Source organism: Pieris napi, chromosome 21 (genome assembly GCF_905475465.1).
Source record: "Pieris napi chromosome 21, ilPieNapi1.2, whole genome shotgun sequence".
In the NCBI taxonomy this organism is placed as follows: Eukaryota; Metazoa; Arthropoda; class Insecta; order Lepidoptera; family Pieridae; genus Pieris; species Pieris napi.
The window spans coordinates 1732641-1760624 of NC_062254.1; the positions used below are offsets into that span (position 1 = coordinate 1732641).

Consider the following 27984-nt stretch of genomic DNA (forward strand, 5'->3'; position numbering starts at 1 on the left):
ATGTAATAAACATCCTCCTTTTAATCAAAGTTGAGTCGCACGCTTATAATAGCGTCCTAGTTTAAATTGCTTCAAGTTAGATATGGATTGAACATTTCTAGATGTATAGTATATTGAATTGTAAAAGTTTTGAGAAATCTTATTTCCAATAACGATTGAATTTTGACTGAAAATCCTGAGGTTTACAATTTTGTGTGTACATAATACTGCACGAAAATTGTATTGATTGCGCAGGAGTGTTTTAATAATTTGACCTCTCAATATTACGCCTTACTTAAATGGATTTTTCAATTAAAAAAATACTTTCAAATTCGAACCAGTCGTGATTGAGATTAGCGCGAACCAAACAAATTCTTTAGCATTATAAAACATTGAATAGTTATAAGGTTCATAGTAGTTTAGTTATATTTGTTTTTAATATTCTGAGAATATTTTGTACACACAAGTATTAACAATATTCTTGAATTGCATAGTATTAATAATATTTAATAAATAGAAATCTAAAACAAATTTAAAAAGTTTTGTCCCTGTGGCAGTGTACGTTACGTGTTCGTTTCCTCGCTGTATCGCTGAACCACCAGCTCTGGAGCTACTGTTACTATCTACCAGCCGCCAACTTAAATCTTTAATTAGCACCTGTACATTTGAATCCTACAGTCCAAGAGTATCTTATAATCCAAAGTGTAAAAAATACATATAGTTTTTAATATATTAAAAGCTTAGTCTAATCAACCTTATTTAAGAACACAACAAAAAACTCGTAATACAGACTTAGAATAAATTAATCACAATGACATGAGATTTAGTTTGACTTCTAAACCTCGTTGCTTGAGTTTGAACATCTGCTTATGATAACGTACTAATATACTTCTTAATGCAATAGTAATAAGGTCTAAATTCGTACACAGATGTGTAAATGACAGGAAATATTAGTTGCCATATAAGGAACCTAACAAGTTGTGCGCCTGTTTATTTAATAGCTACATAATGGGCTATCCATTTAACCACATAGCTATAATATATAACTGGCTAGAACTTTTATACAATTATTTTACTATGTAGTGATTCGGCCGGGTGTTAATCGTAACATATGCTCGCAGCATATACAATAATTATGTTATAATTTTGCTACAGAGGTCAAATGTAATTTATCAGTACCATCAAAAACCGTGTTAGACCTGTGCCCCTGCCATGTAAGTGCGAATCGGGATCCGTCGGGCCATACCGCAGGCAAAACGTACAATTGGTTTACTAACAGAATTTCTATGTGTTTTGCTTGCTTCTATGATTTATGAATGATAGAACTGAGATAATCTTGTTAAAGCTTCTTAAGAAAATGTACACTCTCCTATCTTTTCATACAATACAAGGCAACCCCAACTATTTCAAATTCCTCTGTCTAATACACACTATTAACCTAAATCGATGTTATATCATATACCTTCAGATTATAACACGAATTACCAGCAAATATTTAATATAACTAAAGAATGCTTAAAAATAATATTATTTCTGGTATCCATTCTTAAACATAGTGGCTTTGTTATTCCACCTTTATATAAATATATAATGATCAATGCATCTTACAATTTTATATGTATTTATTTATTTATTAGTAATCTTACAGCTAACATACATATTATAAAACAAAATACTGAGATATTATAGAAAGCCAAAATTTTGTGTATAATGTAATTGTTTAGATTTTGTATAATAAGTAACTGTAGCAATACCGATAAGCAAATAAATAAATTAGTATATTTTGGCGTTTACTTTAATTTAACCTTTAACAAAAAGGAAATATCAATCACAATTAAAACGACATCAAATAATAAAATTGGCGAAAGATCTCAAAGCGAAAGCTCTATCCGGTTTAACGACATCCGGAAATACCTTCATGAAATTAAAAATACCAAAGAGTACCAAAGATTAAATGCCTCCAACCGAGACTGATCACGGCATGTTGTGCCTGACAAGGCATGAGAACTGCCCGTGGGAGCAGGCGTTGAAATCCGCTGATGTCGCATGGTCAGGGCTGCAGTACACCTGTCTGAAGGTTTTGCACCTGTACTGCAAGGTCTTCGAACGGGAGGATGTGCTGGAGTTAGTTATTAGGTAAGTGTTAATAAATTGTCTGGTCATTTTGATTCCATTTACATATCCTAGCTTTGCAAAGCCGGACATTTTTGTAAATAATTTGGATCATATTTACAAAAAATTATCCAAATAATTATAGAATGCTATATTATAAGAATAGCATTCTAATGATTTGGAAAAGGTTTGAAATCGCTAGAAGTTTTTTATTTTTTTTTGTATCAAATACAAAAATGAAATATTTCTTCGTTATACTGTTATCATATTTTATTTATTTACTAACATTTCGTTGCAGTAATACAAAAATACAGTATAATTAAAATAATCAAATAAAACGTCGGGCAAAGAAAGCGATAAAGCAGACATTATCGCTTTTGAGCGATCTCTTCCAGGCAACCACAGTGTGAAAAAAAAAAATAGTAGGTATAGGTAGATTAGGTCCTGGTTTCATATTGACATATATATCATGCTACATTATCGCATTTTACTACTAAGTGCCTAGCGGCATATAGTACTGGAAGTTATCGTGTTTCCCTTGCCTTCTCTTTAATAAGTTGTTGGTCACCTCTAAACGAAAATTATTTATCGAAAATATGTTAGTGTCTTCAATACATTACTAGATTACGCCTTCTTGAACTTTAACAACATTTTGCGACCTCAACAATAACCGTTTCTCAGAGAATGTATTGGTTCGGAAATTAGTATTTTTTGAGTTTATCACGTACGAGGATTTGCTAAACTAGCTAAATCTCGCAAAAATACGTATTTTTCCTTGGAAGAAGGAAATCTTGAATTTATAATAGATTGACTTTGAACTATTAATGTAATAATAAATGTAAATTAAATTCTTAATGTTTTAGTCATACCCAAACGTATCGGTTAACAATTGAACATAAAATTTCTCCGATAGTCCGGTTTATTTCCGTCATAGCGTGCATAAATCGTGATTTTAAATCGCTTTTTTATTAGTGCTAATTTCGTTTCGCGTTTTTTACGTTAATCAAATACTTTACGAGTGTAATGTATCGTGTTTTACTTCTCGTTAAACCGCAGATGACTATTTAAAGAATGGCTTCATTAAATTTAAATTATTTTGCGGCTTCATTATTAAAAAATATATAAATCAGTGGCGCTACAACCTTTTTAGGTCTGGGCCTCAGATATCTGTATCTGTTTCATTTATCACTCTAATAGGCAAGTAGGTGATCAGCCTCCTGTGCCTGACACACGCCGTCGATTTTTTGGCTCTAAGGCAAGCCGGTTTCCTCACGATGTTTTCCTTCACCGTTCGAGCGAATGTTAAATGTGCACATCGAAAGAAAGTCCATTGGTGCACAGCCGGGCATCGAACCTATGACTTCAGAGATGATACTCGCATGCTGAAGCCACTAGGCCAACAAGTCATTTATGTCTTATGTATTTGTTACCCTTATGGGCACTTACTACGCGACACAGTCGTTATTCAGCGTTGAGCTATGAAAATCTTTCGTTTAGATTTTTTTGCTATTTTTGAATGAGTGTTGTTATAATTTTGTTCTTCGTTTGTTACTCATGTTCTTTATTGTATTTTTGTCAAATGTTTAAATAATAATATTGTTATATATATATATTTAATTAATAATATTGTGTGGCTGTGCAGGTTATAACTTATAACCAATATTATAATAATAATAGCATTTATTTTTTATACCTTATATGATCCCATATAGTTTCTATCCATTTAACAACATATTTTTAATTATAAGATTCCCTTTTTTCTTCATTTCTATGTCTCTTATAATAATTATATATATTATATATGTTATATTACATATATAACTCTAAACAAAACACTCACATCAAACGTAAGGTAATGTAAATATTATCACATCTTTATCGAACATACTGCAGTATTCTAATGGGGGCTTGGCTTTCCATTAGAATGAATTAAATCGATGGAAGAGAACTGCATTGTGGAAATGTATTCTATAATGGATGCTATATGTATTAAAAGAGAAATATTTACTTAATATATTCTACCTGCTTGAGCGTGCTTTGTAAGCTTTTTTAACCGATATTATAAAGAAATGTCTGTATGTGTTATTGATTTATTGATAGACCATTAGGCTTTCAATCACGTGTGCTTTCGTTTGTGTGTTTGTCCACTTTTTGTTGTTCAAATTTCTCGGAAACTACGACATATTGATATCCGGATTTTCCAAGTTTCATTAAAAATAATTCAGTAGTTTTTGAGTTGTGGGCATACACATGAACGATAATACATGTAATAAATTAATGTGTGTTATTTATTTTAATCTTATTAATTCAACGGAATTGACGTTTAAGTATCTTTAACTTTTCCCTAAGTTTAGGGGCACTAAAAATTTATTAATCATTAAATCGATGATTGTGATTTTCAAACACATTATTAAATGTATATATGTACAAAAACACTACAGCTCGCGAGTTACTCTGTCCAGATATATAATATCTGTAGCTGCGCACCTGTGTTATTGCTTGGAGTGGTCGCAAATAAATTTTATTGCCACGCGCTTCAATCATAAAGTATATTTTCATCTTTATATTTGGCAAAACACTTTATTATGAAACGTGAATAATCCTTTCCTTTACACGATCACTGTCAACCGGAAATAATAAAAAAAGCAGTGACGCTACCTCTAAGTCTTGGTTCTAGGACCCAGATTTCTTTATCTGTCCCGTGACCATTTGTTCATTCTAATAGGCTAGTGATCAGCCTTCCGGGCCTGATATACCACGTCTATTTTTTGGGTATATATCACTCCGATTTCTGTATCTTTTTTGTGATCATTTGTTCATTCTAATAGGCAAGTGATCAACCTTCCGTTCCTGATATACCACGTCTATTTTTTGGGTATATAGGACTCCGATTTCTGTATCTTTTTTGTGATCATTTGTTTATTCTAATAGGCAAGTGATCCGCCTTCCGTACCTGATATACCACATCGACTTTTCAGGTATATAGAACTCAGATTTCTGTATCTGTTTCGTGGTCATTTATCCATTCTAATAGGCTGTATACCGTCGACCGTCTTCCCCGTACGAGCGAGTGTTCAATGCGCACATAGCAAGATCAGTGCACGGTCGTGAACGGCCTTATTTTCCGAAAACAAAACCCTGAACCTCCGCCAAGACATTTGCCTAAACATGACGCTCTACATGGATGACTCGGATGTTTAAAAACAATCAACATTGATTATTTGCAAAACATGATTGGATTTAACGTCATTGTTTATTTTGTTTTGTTATAAACAATTATGTCGCTTACCGATTTCCCGCTTTATGTTACACTAAATAAAATCTGTTGAATTATCAACTACATAACTTTTAATTTGCTTTTGAACCTCTAAGAACAAACCTAAAGACGTTGGCGCGCCCCGTCCAATTCTGATTGATCAAGAACAGCAATGTGGTACGGTTTAATAAAACAATTGAACGCAACGTTTCCTCTTGTGTCTTTTGTTTTTCTTATCCCCTGGTAATTAACCTATGCAAAACATCCAAGGCGATGATTGACATAAAAACCCCACACAATAACTATTTGGCTTGATATATTCGTGTATTATTAATTGTACAAAATCACAGATAGATTTAATGAAATTAATACATAATTTGTTCCGTTAAATGTAAGTAATAATACCTAAGTATTAATAAAAGAAAATAAATAGTACTTTCACTTTAGGTAAGAGAGAATTTCAAATCCATTGCGATTTTAATTGACTGAAATTTCAATTCGCCTTATTGCGAATGATAGTTGGTACATTTTAAGATTGTACTAAAAGTATATGTAACGTACTTAGAATATAAAGGAAATATACATCTTTACACAAATATTTGCCGTAACTGTGCTGCTATTTAATCTTAATCGCTCCACTGATTACGGCAATGTTTCACGAATCAAAGCGGTATGTTAACGAGAAATTATAAAAATTCTCGTTATTAACTAATTTTTGTATTCTTATTTACTAAAGTGCACCACATGTAATACATTTTCTACAGTGCAAGTTTCGATCCATATATCTACATATTTCTAAAATACATGAAAATTATGAGTAAAATAAAATTTACAAAAAATAAAATAAATATTCCACTTTCAAATAAGAAAAAAAATTTAAGTACAAATTTTAGTGTTTACTTAGTAACTACTTCTTTAGAGATATATTAGCCCAGTATTTCCCAACCTGGGGCCTACGCCCCACAGGGGGGTCAATTTGATTGTCAAGGGGGCTATTTTAAATTTGAATTGAAAACTTACTGTGTTTCGTAATCAATTTCCTAGTAATTTCTTCCTAAAACCTATCATTTAAGTTTCTTAAGTGAACAATAATTAAATTATTCATATTAAAAATTATGTATGTCAAATAGTGGGCATAAGAAGTTTAGAAAGGCTTGGAACAAATAAGGTTGGAACACTGTATTTTTAACATTGATCTGCCCACTATCGAATGTAGTTGTATACAGATCTGCATAAGTTGCTGCGACTGAAGTCGCTGCGTTTATTCTATTGTATTCGAGAAGATTTCGAATGAGAGGCATAAACGTTCCCCACATCTATGGAATTTTGTTAGTGTATCTCTTGTTTATAAATTTATGTTACTTTTACAAACTTTCAGATAATAAATAACGGAAATTACTTCATTATACACAAACGAGACATAGATGGCTGTTGTTTGGCCGCGCGCCAGAATCTTTGAACAACATTTTGCTAGTCGAATTTTCTTTACATGGATTTTATGTAATACATATATAGGGGATTTATTACGGTCGACATAATACATTTACTCATGTAACAAAAAATGTTTTAATCATGGATTTTATGTAATATTTAGATTTATTATGGTCGACATAATACATTTACTCATGTAACAAAAAAACTTTAGAGGTGTCAAGGGACACCCGGATGGAACGAAATTCCTTTCGATTAATTTATATGTTAATTGGTATCATAACAGTATGATAGATTTTCTCGACACCAATCTTACGACGAAAAAAAAAAGCCAACATCACGAGGTGTTCTCAGGCGGTCACCCATCCAAGTACTGACCTCGCCCGACGTTGCTTAACTTCGGTGATCGGACGAGAACCGGTGTATTACAATAGCAAATAGCAAAAAAAATGTAGTGACAACTTTTCGTAAGAATTTTTTCCGTCTAGCCCCCTTTCACAACACGCGATAAGGAACTTCGTTCCAAATGTTTTAATCAAGGCTACAGATATGTATTAGTTGGTAGAAGCGCGGCCAGTTAATTATTAAAAAAAATATTTCTATTAAAATTAAAAAAAAAAACCAGTGGCGCTACAGCCTTTTTAGGTCTTGGCCTCAGATTTCTGTATCAGTTTCATGTGTTTTCAATCTAATAGGCATGTGACAGCCTCCTGTGCCTGACACACGTCGACTTTTTGGGTCTAAGGCAAGCCGGTTTCCGCACGATGTTTTCCTTCACCGTTTGAGCGAATGTTAAATGCGCACATAGAAAGAAAGTCCATTGGTGCATAGCTGGGGATTAAATACTGCTATATGTATTCTTTTTATTATTATTATTTTTCTAATAAATGTAACACTTAATAACTATTTTCGTATTAAAATAAAATTAAAAAAAATACTAGCTACAATATAGAATTATAAAATTACTAACTTGAAATCAAAAAGCTTCAATGCACTAGCAAGCTGAAGATAATTTCTTGACTGGCAACAAAATTATTAATGTATACACAATATATGGTATATATATAAGTTCCATACTATTTATGTTCTTAATAATTTATTAGACGTAGTCATGACTAAATCGCAAATAGTCGGATTATAAGCAGGTTGCCTGACAGCTCTGTCTTGTTTAAGGTCGAACTAAATATAGTAGCCATAAATACGCTTATGAGTGCTCCTTACACTGATTTATTGCCATTTTATAGAGCTGTGGCCACCGTGGTTCAATAGTTATAGGTAAACCGCTGTAATATTTGATAATTTTATCCAAATATATTCCTTTAGGGGCGTGCATTCGAGTCACGGTTGTGCAATGAAGTTTTATTTCTATATGCGCATTTTTGTGACGAAATCGATATGACTTAGAGGTAAAAATCGACGTCGTTAAAGAAGGCTGATCACTTGTATATATAAGAGAAATATATGACCACGAAACAGATATAGAAATCCGAGTCCAAGACCCATAACAGACCTTCAGGATGTTGTGGGGCTCCTCCGCTATTGCAGTGCGTCTACATTGACTGGTTGTGCAGGTGTGGTCTAACACAATAATAACCATAGGAGCATATGATTGTCTGATTGAATAAATAAATTATTGTTATAAGTTATAGGGATTATCTTAAAAAAATCTTTCAAACTGTCCCAATTTAGCTACATTATTGCTTAGTAACGTAGGCTTATTACCAAAATATTTAAATAAATAAATGTCTAGTTGTGTGAAGATGCCGCCATTTAACGCCAACAATAAAATATATAGTGTTATGGTAGACTGGTATCGGATTAGACCCAAAATCTGTCTTTGTTTTTTTATATAACGGTGCAATCGGACAGGAGGCTCATCAGATGTCAAGCGACACCGCCGCCCATAGAAACACACATTGCCAGAGGGTTTTCAAGGGCGTTTCCGCCGCAAGAACTGGAATTGGTTCTGATGTGAAGTGATAGGCACAAAGTATTATTGGCTTCTTTATAAATTGACAAAAAAAAGTCCATATATAAATCAAATCAAAATCATTTAGGTAACACAATGTACACTTATGAACGCCAAAAAAGAAATACATATTAAATGCTTCTAATTTTACATTTACTGCCAGTTTTCAAATGAAGGGCGTAGAACGGAAGTGCAGAACTGGCAATAAACTCTCCGCCTTTTTAATCGCCAAGTTTTTTTTTCCACAATGTTTGTAAGGAGCTGCAACCATTACACCATGTTCCACGTGACATCTTAAGTAATTAATAATAACAAAATAAATTAAAAACAAATATTTGTCCTCTATCAGCAGGAGGCATGGTGAAATAGGAGCACATACAAATTAAATACATATTCATTACTGAGCGTAATTTAATTAAGAAATAAACCGTCTAGCGGAAATTCATTGGATATTATCCAAAGATACAATAATAAATAAATAGAGAAGATATATTCAGACATTAGTTGGGCACCAACGTCCAATTTACGATGTTTCTCTTGGAAACTATCTGAAGATTTGAAAGTCAACGATCACAAATCAAGCCATACACAGCAGAATAACGATTCCAGCTTCAACATTGACCAAAAACCTTTGATATTTTTACCTATCTTATCTTAATAATATATATATAAATTAGGTGTCACGTTGTTTATCCGCTATGGACTCCTAAACTACCGAACCGATATCAATCAAAATTGTACACCCTGTGTTGTTTGATCCAACTTAAAGACAGGATAGCTTACATCTCAATTTATACCCGCAATATTATTTTATTGCAAAATATTTGTTTATTATTTCATAGTCACAATTCTAACAGATGGCGCTGTGTTGAAAGTACCTACCAACGTTTCACATAAGCTACAATTTAATGGCATAACCACTAAAAAAGCATGGTGGATTGATGTTCTCCTGCCGTTTCTCTTGAATACTTTACTACTATGTAATATAACAAAAATCTTAGCCACAGCAACGCTTGGCCGAGTCTACTAGTATGTTTATATATTAAGTAGTTTTATGTTCGGTATTGTAAATAGTTATAAAATCTGGCCTAGTGGCTTCAGCGTGCTACTCTCATTCCTGAGGTTTCGTGATGATGGACGGTGAAGGAAAATATCGTGAGGAAACCGGCTTGCCTTAGACCCAAAAAGTCGTGTGTCAGGCACAGGAGGCTACCTACTTGCCTATTAGATTGACAAATGGCCATGAAACTGATACAGAAATCTGAGGCCCAGACCTAAAACAAAGGTTTTATAGCCACTGATTTTTTTTAAATACTTATATTATTTATGTTGAAAGAAACTGTTTTTATATGAACATTTACATCCATTGTCTTCATTTATTTAATCTTATTTTTCTTTTGTTATACAATGTTATTATTATTGATCATAAAAAAATTAAAATTTCGTCGAGATTTACAACAGACACATTTCTTCGTCTGTTTTTAATTATTAGACCATACCAGACTACCATAAAACATAAAAAGACATCCATTAACATACAGTCAGGTATCCACCGTACCACCTCGGGCCTGAGAATTATTGTTATCAGTGCTATATTGTATCTGGGCCCTTAACCTCCAATAGATATCGACAGGGATGCCGATCCCAATCCGAACTACATCAAAACTACATACAAACATGTCTTAGATTAGTATGCAACAAACATGTCAGGGTCGGAATCACCTTTGCTTCTGCCCTTCTCGCAGGTGAAGAACTGGATTCGCCAAAGATTTACAGAAGTCCAGAATCACCGTTGGTCGTAAAACGCGGATCGCAGACCAAAAAGCACAGCCAGCAGTTCTAAATCAACTTCTAAATCTCAGCAGAATCGATCTTAGTCATAGTGAGAATTACGAGGCATTGTCTTCTAAACATCTCTTTGTCCTTGGCGCGACGCTCAGTCCCTTCTGCAGAGGCTATTTCACCGCAGAAGAATCAGTCACAGTCGCGGCTGGGCCTTCCCAACGATTAGAAATCTTCGGAGTAGTGAAGACGTTCCGTGAAGCCTTAGAAGTGCACAGGACCTTCTGACCTTCTGAAAGGAGATAGCTTAGCCAGGACTTACAACCGACCAAATGTGCGTCTAAGTACAGAAACTGAGTCCGGGCGATGTTCTATATTGGTAACCACTATAATTTGATACACAAATAAAAGGATTCTTGTGAAGACAGTCTCTGAAAGAGAACTGGCGTAGCAGTTGCGAACTAATGCAATTCTTATTTGACTATGAGTATTGAGTACCTTATTCTTTTGTTCACAAAAACTATATATCTTATTAAAACGGTTACTGTCAAACTATGACGTACCGGTGATCCAAATTCCACGGCGGTTCTTTTTGCGTACAGATTCTGGACATTGTTAATTAATCACTGCCCATAGGTGACCCCGACATAGCGACTTTAAAAATAAAAATACTAGACAAGGTCATCGCTTTTCGGAATTCGATAATAGGGCAGATCAAGATTTATCAAAGCTATTAAAAAGATTGTATATGATAATATTTCCTTACGAGTATATATTTTAATACACAAGGTATATAAGCGTGAAGTATTTACATTATTTATATGTTTTCTTATGATATAAGTGCTTTAACAAAAAAACCAACAACAAATAATTAAACGAATGATCGTTTAATAAATTTCGTTCTCTTTGTTAAAGGACAAATCAATGGACATAATTTATTAATTTAAAAAAAACAGGATATTTCCTGTTTTAGTACGTTAGAGGCTAGTTCTTCAGTCAGAAGGTAGAGAGGCTCGAAAAATAATGAATAAAATTAAAATAAATCAGTGGTGCCTTTCTAGGTCTGGGCCTCAGTTTTCTGCATCTGTTTCATGATCATTTGTTAATCTTATTAGATTGGCTATTGCCAAGTAGGTGTCTCCTGTGCCAGACGCACGCCGTCGTATTTTTGGGAATAAGGCAAGCCGGTTTCCTCACAATGTTTTACTTCACCGTTCGAGTCAATATTAAATACGCACATAGAAAGAAAGTCCATTGGTGCACAGCCGAGGATTGAACCAACGGCCTCAGGGATAAGAGTGGCACCCTGAAGCTGAAGCTGAAGAAAAATAATGAGCGTCTTCAAAAGTTTTATTTATCCAAATTTAGTTTTATACTCGTATAGTCCGCACGTCACGCCATAAAATAAGTACCAAAACCAATAAACATTATTGCACTACAAAGTTCATTGTTTTATTTTAGATTTAACTATTCGTTCGTTACCTTGAATCTCACAAGAGCTTATAAAATATGTTTTATATTTATGACAATGTCGCGAGCCAGTACCCAATTATACACAGGTGTACTCACTGTGATACAAAATAATTGGCTAATATTTTTAGATATGGAAAATGCCTAGAAGTTTAGCAGCAGTATAAATAGAATTAGAATTTGAGCAGTGTTGGCCTAGTGGCTTCAGCGTGCGACTCTCATCCCTGAGGTCGTAGGTTCAATCCCAGGCTGTGCACCAATGGACTTTCTTTCTATGTGCGCATTTAACATTAGCTCGAACGGTGAAGGAAAACATCGTGAGGAAACCGACATGTCTTAGACCCAAAAAGTCGACGGCGTGTGTCAGGCACAGGAGGCTGATCACCTACTTGCCTATTAGATTTAAAAAATTATCATGAAACAGATTCATAAATCTGAGGCCCAGACCAAAAGAGGTTGTAGCGCCACTGATTTATTTATTTAATTTATAAATAGAATTCTGTAGACGTCCGAGAACGAGTTTTTTGTTTCTCAATATTTCTAAAATAACTAAAAAATAAAAATCAACCATTTAAGTAAGTTTTTTATAAATTTACCTATAGTTAGATGCGTTGCCATTCTTTGTAAGTGTATTTCACCTTTATTTGCCGACATCAGGGACAAATGTCTGAGAAAGCGATAGATAGATTAGTACATTGTCATATATTTATTTAGTTATATTAAATGGAATTTCTCTAAAATAGGCAAAAATCCAAAATCTAAAATTGCAAATATTATAACTATATTTTTTTTTGTAACATTTATGTTTACCATATTTGTCATGTAATAGAATAGATAGCTTGTAACATATACTGTAGATGTACTGTAGAGTGAACTTGAAAAAACATAATTAAAAAAAACAATTTATAAAGATTATTAGTGCAGCGTCTTAAGCACTTGGAAACGAACGTCGTTTATGTAAACAACGGATGTTTATTTTAGGTTTTATTAGATAATTAATGCCTGTCGCTAATTTAACAGAAGAATTAAGTGTGAAGACGCGATTGACAAATGAAGCTGTATTATTTTTCCTTCCGTTAAAGCGTCACGCGACGTGTCAACACACAGTGCGTAACTATTTACATAGGAGTTATAAGAACAAAGCTCAGCTCAAAATATGTGCTCATAAACTGAGTAATGAGATGTCCGGAGAGCTTATAACTAGAACGGAATGACTAATGTCGAAACTAATCGTTTTAAACAATGGGAATCGTGTTTTAATATTTTTCAACACACAAATATACAGTATTTATATATTCTTAATCACATCGTAATAATAATATTTAAAAATTGACAAATAGTAATAATAAATAGTAAAATCTATGGAACGATGGGAAGAAACGAATAGACAAAATAAAGAGTGCAGCTTTAAGGAAAACAACTAAAGTAACAGACGTCACAATAAAAATAAATAATCTAAAATGGAAATTTTACATGTTTAGAGGAACAGAAAAGGGGAGCAAAGAAGTACTAAACTGGTGCCCAAGGTACAGCAAACTAAAAAGAGGGAGACAACTTAGAAGGTGGATAGACCACATTATAGAAACAGCATGTGGTAAATGACAGAGTGGCACAGTGTAGAGTGGAATGACGATTTGGAGGAGGCATTTGCCAAAAAAGGGCACACATACATATACCTAAAAGAAGATTGAAATGATGAAGAAGATGAAAAAGAAACGTGTACAAGTATCTGAATTAAAGGCTATTATTATCATTATTATTTAAACTAAAAGAAAGTAATACACCAAGTCGATTTTTAAACTCTAGTCGGAAGTCCGTGTCTGTAATGGGACTACAGATAATGTAATCTAATATAACAATTGACAAATTACGTTTCAGTCTTATGTGTGGGTAGACTTTAATATTGTTTGATTATCTATTAAACCTTTATTTATTTCCAAGCATATTCAATTCAAGTTTACCACATCATATATAATCATATATCTACGGTATATGTTACAAAATATTTTATTAAAAATGTATGACAATTTTGCTAAACATAAAAGTTAAAAGAAAATTCAATTAAAATATATACAACACAACACAAAAATATATTTAAAATTAAATATATCTATTACTAGTGTTTGATTGGTCTTTGGTTGGTTTGGTCCTAAATTGGTGTAGGGTTGGAACTTGGAACGTCATCTTGGGTATAAGGATAGGCCTCCTCCAACCCATGCCAATCATCTTTCATTTTCGAGACTTCCATCCATGGCTTGCTACAGCTATGATATCCTCTGACCAGCGTTTTTTTTTGTCTACCTATATAAGGCGTTAACCCTTAGTTTGATTAATAAATATTTGAAAATAATTCAATTTTAAATGCGCTTTTCACTAGTACGTTCCCTATTTTAATAAATTTTCTTTTTAGATGTAAACGCAACTTTAAACTATCATCTATAGGCTAATAAAATTTTCAGTCAAACAAAAGAAGGAGTGTAACATCCTTTTCATTAGAAAATACACAACATTAATCCAAACTCCACGCAGCTCCACTAATTCCTTATAATACAGCAATTAATTGGTATGCGCAATGTCACAGCTACGCTGCGCTCGCGCCGGTCAACGATCTCGTGTTTACGTTTCTTTTGATCGTTTACATAAACGTCGATATCCCATACGTCAAAACATTTAATATCAAGTGACTCGAGACTTGAGTCACTCTCGTCAATCCATTAATTTCTCTGTTTACGATTTGCTACATTAAAAAGAGCCGTCGACGAAACTTTATACAAAATTAGTTTACAGTTTAACTCCATGTTAACTTCTGTTTGATTGAAAATTTTAGAAGCAGGTAGGTGATAGTTAAGGTTGCGTTTAAATATATAAAAAATAAAAAGGGTGCGGGGTACTTATGTACGCGCGTAAGAAGTTATACTTCTTTGGCATTATTAAAAATAGTTTTTGATTGCATGCAAATAATTAATTACAATTAATTAATCAAAGACTGGAAAAGGAGTCATTATAGTCAATAAAGTTCAGTTTACATTTGAAAAATTAAATAAATAAATATTTATTATTATTCTCTTACATTAAGTGTAACATAAATTCTATTATTATTCGAATGTTGTTTTTAAATTATGTCCAATGCCGTAGCATCTTCCGTGGGCAACTTCATTCTGTTAATTTTGTGTCACGGTGCGCTAGCATCGTAAAATTTCACTCTCATAAATTTTTCATAACGCGCATAAAGAAGTATAACTTCAAAAATATATTAATTGAATGAGTACCTACTAATTACCCAGAACTGGCAACTAACTACTACACCACCGAGTAAAGATAAAAATTACGCTCGTCTAGTTCTATATATTGCATCAATTCGCTTTCTGTATTAAGTCAAAAATATTTATTTTTATTTACGGCACTTTGAGTGTTGGCAATCCTAAATCACTGGAACCCGTCACGGCCGAACCCTTGAACGTCATCAGTGAAATGTCCATATACAAGATTAATATTATTAAAGATATTGTTTGTGAGAAGAAGCTTAAATGTTTATAGTTTTGCCTGCGCTAACTTTTAAAGCTACTTGCCAAACTGGAGTAATACATTTTTTTTTCAGGACGATCAGTTGAAGTAGTGCGAAAATTAATTTTGAAAACTTGGTACGGTATAAAATGACATTTTCCTAAAAGTTCATCAGCACAGAGTTTAGGATCATAGGTTACATAAAACACGGGATGACGTAAGAGAAAAAAAATTGGCAAAAAGTAAATATTTGTAACAACAGGAATGAAAAAACTGTCACATGGTGTGCATTTTCTGGAATAACAAAAAAATATCCATAATTTCAAAAATACATGACTTAATTTTTTTTTTAATTTTTCTGATAACTGGTGTGGCATTACCTATGAGAAAATTTCGACTTGACGGCGACTTTTGGGACACCCTGTATATACTAATGTATGCCGAGATCATTTCTACTAAGAAAGTAGGTGATCAATCTTCTGTGCCTGACACACACCGTCGACATTTTGGGTCATGCCGGTTTCCTCACGATGTTTTCCTTCGCCGTACGAGCCAGTGTTAAATGCGCCCAATACACAAAGGTTGCACAGACGATGATCGAACCTACGATCCGTGGGATAAGATTGGTTGAAACCAACACTGCTCTATTTTATAACTTTATTAATTAACCATTGTACGAAAACAACTTAATACGACAGGTATGAAAGAAAAAGTATGAAGTTTAGAGTCGAGAGTGAAAATTTTGTCACAGCATAAAATTAATCGTACAGGTAATGCAGATAGACAAACACGAACCAGACTGCACCTGGTCTGTTGACAGAATTTCCATTTCCCTCAGTGTTTACACATTTTCCGCCTACAATCTGCAAAACGTTCCATAAGAACTGTGGCGAGTATGTTAAATATTTTTACGAGATAATCTTATTAACTGTCCAATTTGAGTCCGAACTTTTTACCGAGAGTTTTTTACGCCGGCTTTTTCTCTCGGCCTACACCGTATGAGTACGGCCTACACCATGAGTACGGATGCCTGCAGTTTCAAATTTAATGACGTGGAATAAGTGATACATGTATCTTATGTTCCATAATAAACATATTTTATTTTGGGTCCTGTTTGTCTTACTATGGTCCACGCACAACGGACCGACTGGGCGTCCAAGTGCGGAGTCCACACTACATACTATGTTTGGAATTAGTGTGTACGAAGATCGTGAGCAAATCTAAGATCGATAATATGTATGAAATAGAAGAATTTTCGTGCCACCATTTTCATACGTTAATTCGTACGACCAGATTTATTACCTCGAACTGTATATTTCTTGTATTCTGAATTAATATAACTGTCATATCGTTTGATATGTATTTTCACAGATAAACCCTGTATTTTTAAATAGATTGTTAGTTGAATAACCTCCAAAAATATTTGGAACATGTATATTTTTTATTCTTAGATTTAGAATATTCTCATAAAATGTGTAGTCATCCTACACGAATGACTCAAAACTCAGTGACGACGTACTGTACTTTGTCAGGTGTATTATTACCTTGTTCTATTATTACAATAAAACACTGGGAAGGGAATTAAAATTAAAATACTTTATTAAACTTATAAAATTTTATAATCAAAATTGACATAACTGAAGCCATTGCAACGTTTAAAAAAAGGCACTACACTGCATGGTCAAGCATGGTTACTATGTGTAACCCACAGCCGTATTCTTAATTCACTATTATATATTATTTAAAATTATTATTCTTTAAAATGTTTACGCCTTACGGACTATTATAGAAAAAGGGTTATTACTTACGAGGTTATTGTTATTATTACTTTGTACAATCCCAGATTATTTGTACTTATTAACTTATTTCTTTAAAAATGATTAATAATAATTTTGAAATCATACTTAAATCGTTCGAAGTGAACATTATTTTACTAAAATTAATAAAAAAGTGTTGTTTGGAGCACTTTGGAGTAGACTTGTAGTACCGGTGACCCCAGAGCTGGTGCTTTCCTCGCTCAACGAATAAGTGTCGCATACAGCGAGAAAATGCTGCCAGCGTTAAAAGTACCGTACACTGCCACAGGGACCAACATTTTTAAATTTTAATTATTTTTATTGTAGTTAAAGAAAATTTTAAATACTGTATATTTGATTAACGATATAATTCCGTTTTATACAAGTGATTTCTCACAATCTTTTTGATTAATCTAATATATAAAATTCTCGTGTCACAGTGTTCGTTCCCATACTCCTGCGAAACGGCTCGACCGATTCTTATAATTTTTTTATGAATATTCAGTAAGTCTGAGAATCGGCTACTATCTATCTTTCAAACCCCTCAGTGATATATATTGTTATTTTTTATACAATTTTTTTATGATACAATATACAAAAATAAATACAACCCCTAATTTGCACCCCTTTACGATCAACCCCTACTTTTTATTACTGAAGATAGCTATTTTTATTGAACTAAAAAATGTTTCCTGGAAATAATATACATGGCAAAACAACGTTTGCAGGGTCAGCTAGTTATATCCTCTCCCAATTAGATCTATGGTGACTTAACATCTTAAAAAGCTTCTAACATTCTTAATTAACGCTTCTAAGTAGTGTTGTGTCTATTAAAACATTCACCGGAATAAAAACATTCTTATCAATTAACGTTGTTTCCTGCGGGTGTTATCTTTTCCTCTGACTCATTTGACTACTAATATGACGTATCGTCAATTTAACCTACTTATGATGTAGGACCACAAGCATTTAACTAGTAATAGTAATGATGTGGGGTCTCAGCATCTTCTAAGTCTATGGAATTAAATATTATGACACTATCTGGTCAATATATTCTTGAAGCAAGTACATACAGATGTACAAAAAATATAAACAATTAAAAAAAAGGTGACCATCACCAGTATAATACGCGAAATAGAACTAATTTGAGTGCATGTCCAACCAGGCTCCAGAAGATAAACCACTCCTTATATGGAAATTATATTCGATTTTACAACAAACTCCCTAGCGAAATTAGAGAATTATCACTAAATAAATTCAAAGCCCTCGTTCAACGTAATTAGTACTTAAATGATCCTAATCCTTGAGATTGATTTGCTCCAGTTCAAACAATTTGTATGACTCAAAACTTAGCGATTAAAAAGAGTGGCGGAAAGTTTCTTGCCAGTTCTTCTTGTCCGCTCTACGCCCTTGACTTGCGAACTGGTAGTAAATGTAAATTTACAATTAATTTAACTTCTTTTTTGACGTTTTAGTGTACTTGTTTACCTAGATGAATAAAGATATTTTGAGTTTGAGTTTGAAAGTGCATAGCGCCTACCAATTGTTAAAAGGATGCACTTGCTAGCCTTCTGGCAATGAAAGTGTTCGTTATCACTTAACTTCAGGTGAGCATACAACCTGTTTGGTTTAAAAACAATAGAATGTGCGGTTGTACATTGTTTGAAATTAGTTATCGTTTAATACATTTAATTATATAATAATAGTACGGATATTGAGGAGGGCACTTAATTTTATGAATTTTTCTTTAATTCTCTTGGAGTGACCAATCTATACAAATAAGAAATTGTAATGTTGACAGTGGAATTACAATATACAAAACTAGAATTAAGACAAAACTATGTTTAGTGTATTTTTTCAAAATTAGAAAGAAGAGCTATGTTTTAGGGTATTTTTTAAAATTTCTATTTAATTTTTTTTTGAGAAACTTATCCTTAACATAACATTAATTATCACACATTTTAGATGTAAGATTTTGTAAAATAATTGGTAAATTTAGGACTGTGTGTGATCTAAAACTATATCTGTAAAGATAATGATGTTTGTTAATCACAGTCTTATTAAAGCGCCGTGACATACAGCATGCAGTCTGCATTACCCTACCATCTTTATTTATCTATACGCGGCTAAAACAGAAAACTTGTCTCATGTATAAGTGCGTTATATTTAGACGTGAAATATGTATGTAAATGGGGGGAGCTATTTGCGTTGCACTCGACATTCTGTTTGCAATCGCAATGCAGATTACAGCTCCACAAGTCAGGATAAATAAGCCTCAAATATGAAATATACATTATTTTATCATCTAATGTTCGTTACCATACTTCTCCGAAACGGCTCGGCCGATTCTTATGAATTTTTTTATGCATATTCAGTAAGTCTGAGAATCGGCTACTACCTATCTTTCACATCTCTAAATGTTAAGGGTGGTCCGGTCCACCCCTAAGTTTTTTTTAGATAAGTTATTTTTATTTTTTATGATACAGCATACAAAAATACATACAACCTTTAATTTTCACCCATCTACGATCAACCAATATTTTTTTATTGTTAATTAAAATTATGACTTCAACTCTTAAGACTGAAGGTTATTAATAAGTACACAGTCAACACGTAAAATTGAATACGTTTCCTATATAAAACAAACGATATATTTTTGTGAAAACTGAAAAAGCTCTCAAAGGGCGTAATATCAAAAAGTTAGCAAAAACAAATGAATACGTTAAAAGAGACCATTGCTCTTATGAGGCAAAACTGATGCAGAAATCCATTTGCCCATACCCAATTGGGGGGGTAATAGGACTTCATATATATATATATGAAGATAGTATATATATGAAGACTTCATATAGATATATGCCAATAACATGTCTTCTAATATCAATCAACGACAACGGATGTCTGGATCATCTGACATGGATCATTGCTTTGAATTCAATTACTAAGCATTGTCTGCGCATACGCATATACAATGTACTAATTAGTAATCGATAGCGTAACAAAATAATTTCTACTAATAATACAAAATTATTGTTTACGATTGATGTGTTAAAAAAACTTAGTACTAGTAGTAAATCAATCATCATAAGTGGTGATTTTAATATTAACTTATTAGAAACAAACTCAAATAGTATCAGATTAATAAGTCTTTTTAAATCATTTAATCTGTCTAATGTTTTTATGGAACCAACTAGAGTGACAGCTTCTTCTGCCACTTGTATAGATAATATTTTTTGTAATTGTGATTACTTACATAAAGAAATTGTTAATAAATTGCCTTCTGATCACAGTGGACAAACAATAACGTTTTGTGCCTACATACCTGTACAAAAAATTCAAATAAGGTATAGGCCAATTACATGTAAAAATTTAGAGAAATTAAATAATACCTTGACCAGTAAATTGTGTGTTCAAAACTTTAATAATATTTGGGACCCTAATGAGTTCTATGCGGAGTTTTTTACCTTGTTAAAATCGCAATTTAATGACATTGTTCCACAAAAGACAAAAAGTATTTACACCAAGTTCTTATTTAGTGATTGGGCGACTCCAGGTATTCGTAAGAGCAGGGATAAACTTTTTGAACTGTATGGCCTAAGGCAACATGTAAAAAATACAAACTTTCATCAGCATGTTGCGAAATATTCAAAAACTTTTAAAAGTGTGTGCAAAATTGCTAAAGCACTGTATATTAGTAATAAAATAAAATCAGCGGATGACAAAATAAAAACTACCTGGCAAATAATAAATAATGAAACTGGTAGAAAAAAACAGCGTAATACTGAATTTAACTTAGAGACTGCACATGGCCCAATAAACTCAAATGCAGAAATAGCTCAGGAATTTGAAAACTTTTTTATCAATATTCCCTTTAAAACTACCGAAGCTTTAAGTTCATCATCCGCACTTTCTTTTGCGTTACTTACGAAGAATGTAAGGGCATGCCCTACGGAGTTTCGATTTCAATATACAAACCCCCAGGCTGTTATGAAAGCTTTTAAAGATCTTAAAATTAAATCTACAGAAGATCTTTGGGGATTGTCTGTAAAAGTCTGTAGTTCTATCATCGAAACTATTGCGCCTTATTTAGCTTTCATATTTAACACCAGCATAGACCAAGGAGTCTTTCCGAATCTCATGAAACACAGTAAAGTAGTTCCGTTGTTCAAATCCGGTGATAGTAAAGAACCCAATAATTATAGACCTGTGTCAATTCTGCCAGCTCTCAGTAAGGTGTTTGAAAAGTTAATGCTCAATCAAATGTTATGTCACTTTAATAAAAACTCCATCTTTCATGAACAACAGTACGGTTTCACCAAAGGGCGTTGTACAACTGACGCCGGTGTCTCCCTAATCAAGAACATTTTTAACGCTTGGGAGGAAGCACAAGATGCCATTGGAATCTTTTGCGACCTTTCGAAGGCGTTCGATTGCGTAAACCATGAGACTCTTCTGCTGAAACTTAATCACTACGGGATTAAGAACAAAGCTCTGGACTTACTAAGATCTTACTTGAAAAACAGACAGGTTAAAGTTCAGGTTAACGGCATAAACTCGTTAGGGTCTGAAATTACAATGGGCGTTCCTCAAGGTTCAATATTGGGTCCATTCCTCTTTTTAGTATACATAAATGATTTACCCCAATTAGTTCAGAATAAACCGAAGATGGTGTTATTTGCAGATGACACATCATTGATTTTTAAAGTAGATCGACGGTCACAAAATCGTGACGACGTGAATAACTCTATTCTTCGGGTCCAAAATTGGTTTACGGTAAACAATTTGGCACTGAATGATAAAAAAACTAAATGTATTAGATTTACGTTGCCAAATGTTAAAAGTAAGGAATGTGACATAATGTTGAATGAAGGAAAACTGGAATTTATTAATCAAACGGTTTTCCTAGGCATCACGCTAGACGAGAAGTTACAATGGGGACCTCATATCACATCTCTTGCGGGGCGGCTGAGCTCAGCCGTTTATGCGGTTAGAAAGATAAGATATTTAACCAATGTAGAAACTGCGCGTTTGGTCTATTTTAGCTACTTTCACAGCATAATGTCTTACGGCATTTTACTGTGGGGTCGGGCTGCTGACATAGAATCCATTTTTATTTTGCAAAAGAGAGCGGTCAGAGCCATTTATAATCTACGTCGTTGCGAATCTCTCAGGGAACTATTTAAAAAGATTAATATTATGACAGTACCTTGCCAATTCATTTATGAAAATATTATGTATGTAAGAAAGAATCTACATCTTTTTAGTAAAATAAATGAAAGACATAATTTTAGTACTAGAAATAAAGATAAAATAGCTCAACCATCTTTCAGATTAGCCAAAGTTCAAAATTCATTTATGGGGTACTGTGTGAAATGTTACAATAAAATACCTTGTGACATTTTAAAACTAAATGAACGAAAATTTAAATGTTTTATTAAAAGTACACTTTGTAAACAAGCATATTACAAATTAGATGATTATATTCAAGATAAGAATGCTTGGAAACATGCTGGTCCTGCTCCATAGGACAATCCTATGATTGGCTCTATAGCCTGGACAAAATCAAATTGGTTGCTGATTTTTTGCTTTAATGCTACAAATGTAATTATTATTATTATTATTTTTTTAACTCACACACTGTTTTGTTGTGTTTTTTTTAAATATTTTTATTACTCTTTAATGTTAATAGTCTACGGTTTCGATATTTGTAAATATGTGAGGAACATGTATACTAACTTTTTTAGTATAGTAGTTTATTCTAAGAGTACATTGTCTTCACATATAATTATTTAACAAATGTAACAAAATATTGTAAACCTATTTTAAAAGAGTAAGTGTGGAGTTTCTTGCCCATTCTTCTCCACACGAAACTACCTTTTGGAAGGGGCAACTAGAATCATCTTTATATTTTATTTTTTTTGACGTTCAAAAGTGCCATTTTAGATGGTCTAATTGAAATAAACGATTTGACTTTGACTTTGACTTTGATTCAATAGGATTAGGCCTAGGAGAGGTAAATTTTTAAGGGTGCTCTCCTGTGACTCTCCTTTTCGGCAAAAGCCAACTCTAATCTTGTCATTTCTCTCTTCACTGTTCTTATCTGTATTTAATTCAGAATAAGTAATTCAAAGGCCATCCAATTATGGTCTACTCTGTGATTAAGTCTAAGTCTCAGAAATATTTATTAATTTATACTTTATTACCTTATACAAAATCATACATATATAATAAAATATAAAAAGCAGGTTACATAAGTTATAAGGCAACGGGCGGCCTTATCGTCAACAAGCGGTTTCTTCCAGGCAACCCTAATGTGAAACAATAAAAAAGAAACACCTACAGAGGGTACAAGAAGTGCATAAAGAATTAACAAAAAAGCTCAAAAAAATGCCAATCAAAAGGTTAACTGAGTCACAATAATTAAATGGTAAATAAAAAGGAATATGGTGAATTAGGAAACTAATTATTAATTTCTTATTATAGGAAAACATGCAAGTCATGTGGTTGCGATCGTCTGAAGCACTCGGTGTACCATGAAGAGTTGGGCTCAGTCAGGGACCGACTTGGTCTTCGGGAAACGCGTGGTCACCATGCATACGATAACAGCCCACCTGGACTCACTGCCAAGCAGGTACTAACGATTTTATATGAAAGTTTTTCGGCACCCAATAATTAAAATACAGTATTTTTTTCGCATGCGTAGGTATATACGTAATATTAATTTTCAAAACTCTTATACCTACCCGAGGTCCATAGCTCGCTTATCGTGGAAGCTGTGATTATTTTGTAAAACGCCTGAGAAAAATATTATCCATATAGAAATAAAAGATGAAAAGGTGCATTTCGTTTCATTGTTGTCAAGATCCGTTCCTACATGTATCGTGTGTCTATCTTTAACCTTTGACATACACAACTATAATGACAATAAAACTAGACGCGTCATTATGTCGTCTTTTGTTTGAAATGTTCAGCCCCCTTTTAAATTCTCACCTTCCGTAAGATGAGGTGAGATCGAGAAATTTGTTACGATATTATTATAAGACCTACGTAGTAACCTAACAAGCACGCGTAGTTGATCTATGGATAGACAGCAGGGGAGTGTCAAATCTTTTCCTAAAAAGGGACTTTATTTGCTTAAAAGGCTCGGCGTCTCCCGCCGGGCTCGGGCAATAACTATTCCAACGATATGGGCAAAATTCAGCCCACTTACTTCTTGTACTATTTATATTTTTGAAATATTTGACAATTATAGCCGAATTTTTACAACTGCTATCAAGCTCCAAATCGCACCTGGCTCTTTCGAAAGTAGGACAGTCGTTACATTATACACTTAACAATGTTTCTCCTTACAGACAGAACTGTACTGGTCATCCTTAGCCGAGCGTGCCCCAACAATAGGAGGCGCAACGGGTACAGCAGCATGGCGCGCGTGGAGAACACGGGCCCTTGCGACTCAGCTCCCAAAGCAGGATCTATCACTAGAACATTGTAGAAATATAGACGAAACCCACCATAAGCAGTTCGAAGATTTTGTTGCAGCTAGGAATGAAATCGCGTTGGATATAGGTAAGCGCCATCTAGGTTTTCTACCCCACACCGTCTCTGGACTTAAACCGAGGACAGGACAATCTGATAAATAAAAACTTATAACTAATATTGAATATTCGTTTCACGGACCAATATAGTCTGCGTATAAAACATTAATTATACAATACTTAGGTTTACTTTTAGATTTTAAATGTATGTAATTTTAATGTAAGGTAGACGCTTCAAATATCACTACATAGTATAAAACAAAGTCGCTTTCTCTGTCCCTATGTCCCTTTGTATGCTTAAATCTTTGAAACTACGCAACGGATTTTGATGCAGTTTTTTTTAATAGATAGAATGATTCAAGAGGAAGGTTTATATGTATAATAACATCCATTAAATAGTGAAGAAGTATTGTTATTTTTGAGGTTTCTAATGTGATGTCGTAAATAATTACATTTTTTCCGCTTACATTGCAAACGCAGGCTGAACCCTACGAGTTTTATCAAAATAATGTACTAAGTATTGTAAACATTGAAAAGGTCTACAGAAAAGTCCTTGATGGTTTATGTCTATCTTTTATAGATAACCCACAATAACTTTTTTTTGTCATTTACTTTTTACGACAAATAATGGCTAATTTTCGAAGCGATTTTAACCAATACAGAATAAATCCTTATCCAATTAAATACTTTAAATAAATTGTTAATTTAATATAGATATATGGCCCTTTACAGCATATGATTTAAATGAATATTTTCGATGATATTACAAATTTAATAATTGCGGGACGCAGCGCGTCGGAGGCCGCAGTTCTCCCTATACTCTATAGCACTTTGAATTTAGTATCAGCATTGCATCCGTGCGAAGCCGGGGCGGGTCGCTAGTCTTTATATATATAATTCTTCTGTGAGTGTGTATGTCACTGAACTTCTCTCAAACGACTGGACCGATTTTGATGAAATTTTTGTGTGTGTTCAAGGGGATCTGGGAATGGTTTAGATTCACAAATCAGCCCGCCAGATGGCGCTGCAGTCGGTACTTTCATACTTTGCTTTACTAATTGCTTGAAATATCATGCAGGACAACGTCTGTCGGGTCCACTAGTGTATATATAAAAAAACAAAATACCTTTCTTATTGAAAGAATATAAAATCATATCAATTTTATCGTTTAAAATCTTATCCCCAAATTGAATAAAATTACTGTATTAAGAACGGGTGTGCTTCTACGGGGATTATTCTACGTTTGTCATTTAACATTTGATTATTTATTACAGGTATCGCTAGTCAATATCACGGAATATCAACAACCTGCTATGGGTGCTTGAAACAAATACGTACCGGCAGTATTGTTATTCAGGCTCCAAAGCTCGAAGAAGAGGTAAAGAAATATTCATTACTTTTTCAGAATAAGCGCCACCTCTTGCTCATTAATAAAACACTACTGAGAACGAAGATTTATTTTAGTTACACTATTTGACACTAGATGACAGGACGCCCAATTTCATTAATATTTTAAAACATAAAATAAATTTTGTTTTTTTATAAGAGTTTCAAATTCATTTGTTTTTTAGGAATATTACCATCCTTCGTGTTTTTCGTGCTCGGTATGTGACGAGTTGTTGGTGGAGCTCGCCTACTGCACGCTAGATGGCAGGCTCTTCTGCATCCGGCACTATGACGAACGGTTGAAGCCTAGGTGCCATGCCTGTGACGAGGTGAGTACTTTTTATAAAAACAGAGTTTATACCATCACCAAGTTGACTTTAATTTTTGTTATACACTGCTGTGACCTTTAAACGTGAATTAAAGATTACTACCGGGCCACCAGCGTTACGATGTAAGGGAGCGTTCAAGTATTACGTAACGCAAATTTTGGAGATTAGTGACCCCCCCCCCATGTAACTCGCCGTAACGTTTTTCAGTACCCAAGTATAGTACTGTACCCAAGTATAGTAAAACGTTTCGTGACCACCTAGTGACTCTTTAGTTACTATTATGTGGTGTAAGTCGAAAAATATATTAACAATAACGCGTAATTTAATCCCCGCCCCGCATCGTAACGTTTTACAAAAGGAGACCCCCCCCCCTCCCATAATTCGTTACGTTACTTGAACACTAAAATTTCCAAATTAAAGAATTAAAAAATATCGTACTAAATTTATTCCAATTTAAAAAACCGCAGGAGTTATAGATCAATAATATAAAAATAAATTCCATACAAATTTAATCAAAACAATGTGTGCTCTGACAATAACTCTACTGGGAATAGATAGTTTAGTCATTGCTCGGTGTTATGTTAATTAAAATGCATACGACTGTTAGGTTCTGGAGTTACAATGCTTATATAAAAAGTTATATTTGTAAGGAAACCTAAATCCGCTGTATATTAAAGAACTCAAAATGCTTTCATTACACCCTAAGCAAAACATATTGGCTGTGTTGACCTGGCTCAATCGTGTAACTGAACTTTGAATTTTTGGATGTTTCTTGATATTTACTCGTAAGCTATGAGGAAACCGGCGTCAGATAAAGAAATCTGATCGCCGACTTGTCTTGGTTAGGTACTATTTCTAAATATTAAACAATTAAAAGTACGAATTTGCCTCTATCTCTTAACGTATGTTTACGCTGTGATAAAAAGAGACCGATCAGTGAACAGTTACTATACTTGATTTGGTTTTTATGTATGCAAGTATGAATGTATATGTAAAATCATCGCTGAAATTGTTAGGAACGCGCCTTAAGCAAAACAAGCAAAGAAACTCTGAGAAATTTTATACATATTTTATCGTTATAAAATGTTCGCAGAGTGAGTGAGGAGAGATATTGTGTATGTTATGTGTTTTGTAAAATACACAATATCATTTTATCATAATATCAGCATTTCCTCGCAATACATCGAGAGGCCGCGGCCGCAGGGACCAAACTTTTTAAATTCGTTTTAATTTTCTATTTACTAATGTTTAATTAGTACTAGGTAAAGAAAATTGTCAATACTATAAGTTAGTATGTTGTATATAAATACTGTTATATTGTTAATATATACATTATACTTATGCATATATGTATTTTATTATATTTTTTTCGATGTTATCTTATTAGCTGTTACTGTAAAGATATGTATTTTTGTAAATAAATATTTGATCGATC

At 33.4% G+C, this 27984-nt stretch overlaps 1 protein-coding gene across 2 annotated transcripts in view; it reads left to right on the plus strand.

The window, feature by feature from the left end:
* Positions 1 to 27984, plus strand: part of LOC125060262 (four and a half LIM domains protein 2) — a 152501-nt gene that overhangs the window by 76491 nt on the left and 48026 nt on the right. The window contains exons 1-5 of one of the 2 annotated variants that reach the window (XM_047665067.1): positions 1860 to 2115; positions 23783 to 23930; positions 24652 to 24865; positions 26109 to 26212; positions 26406 to 26549. In XM_047665067.1, the coding sequence (XP_047521023.1) occupies positions 1934 to 2115; positions 23783 to 23930; positions 24652 to 24865; positions 26109 to 26212; positions 26406 to 26549 (792 nt within the window). In that variant the 5' untranslated portion in view covers positions 1860 to 1933. Of the gene's footprint in view, positions 1 to 1859; positions 2116 to 23782; positions 23931 to 24651; positions 24866 to 26108; positions 26213 to 26405; positions 26550 to 27984 lie in introns of those variants that run through there. The other variant, XM_047665069.1, reaches the window with a different exon arrangement.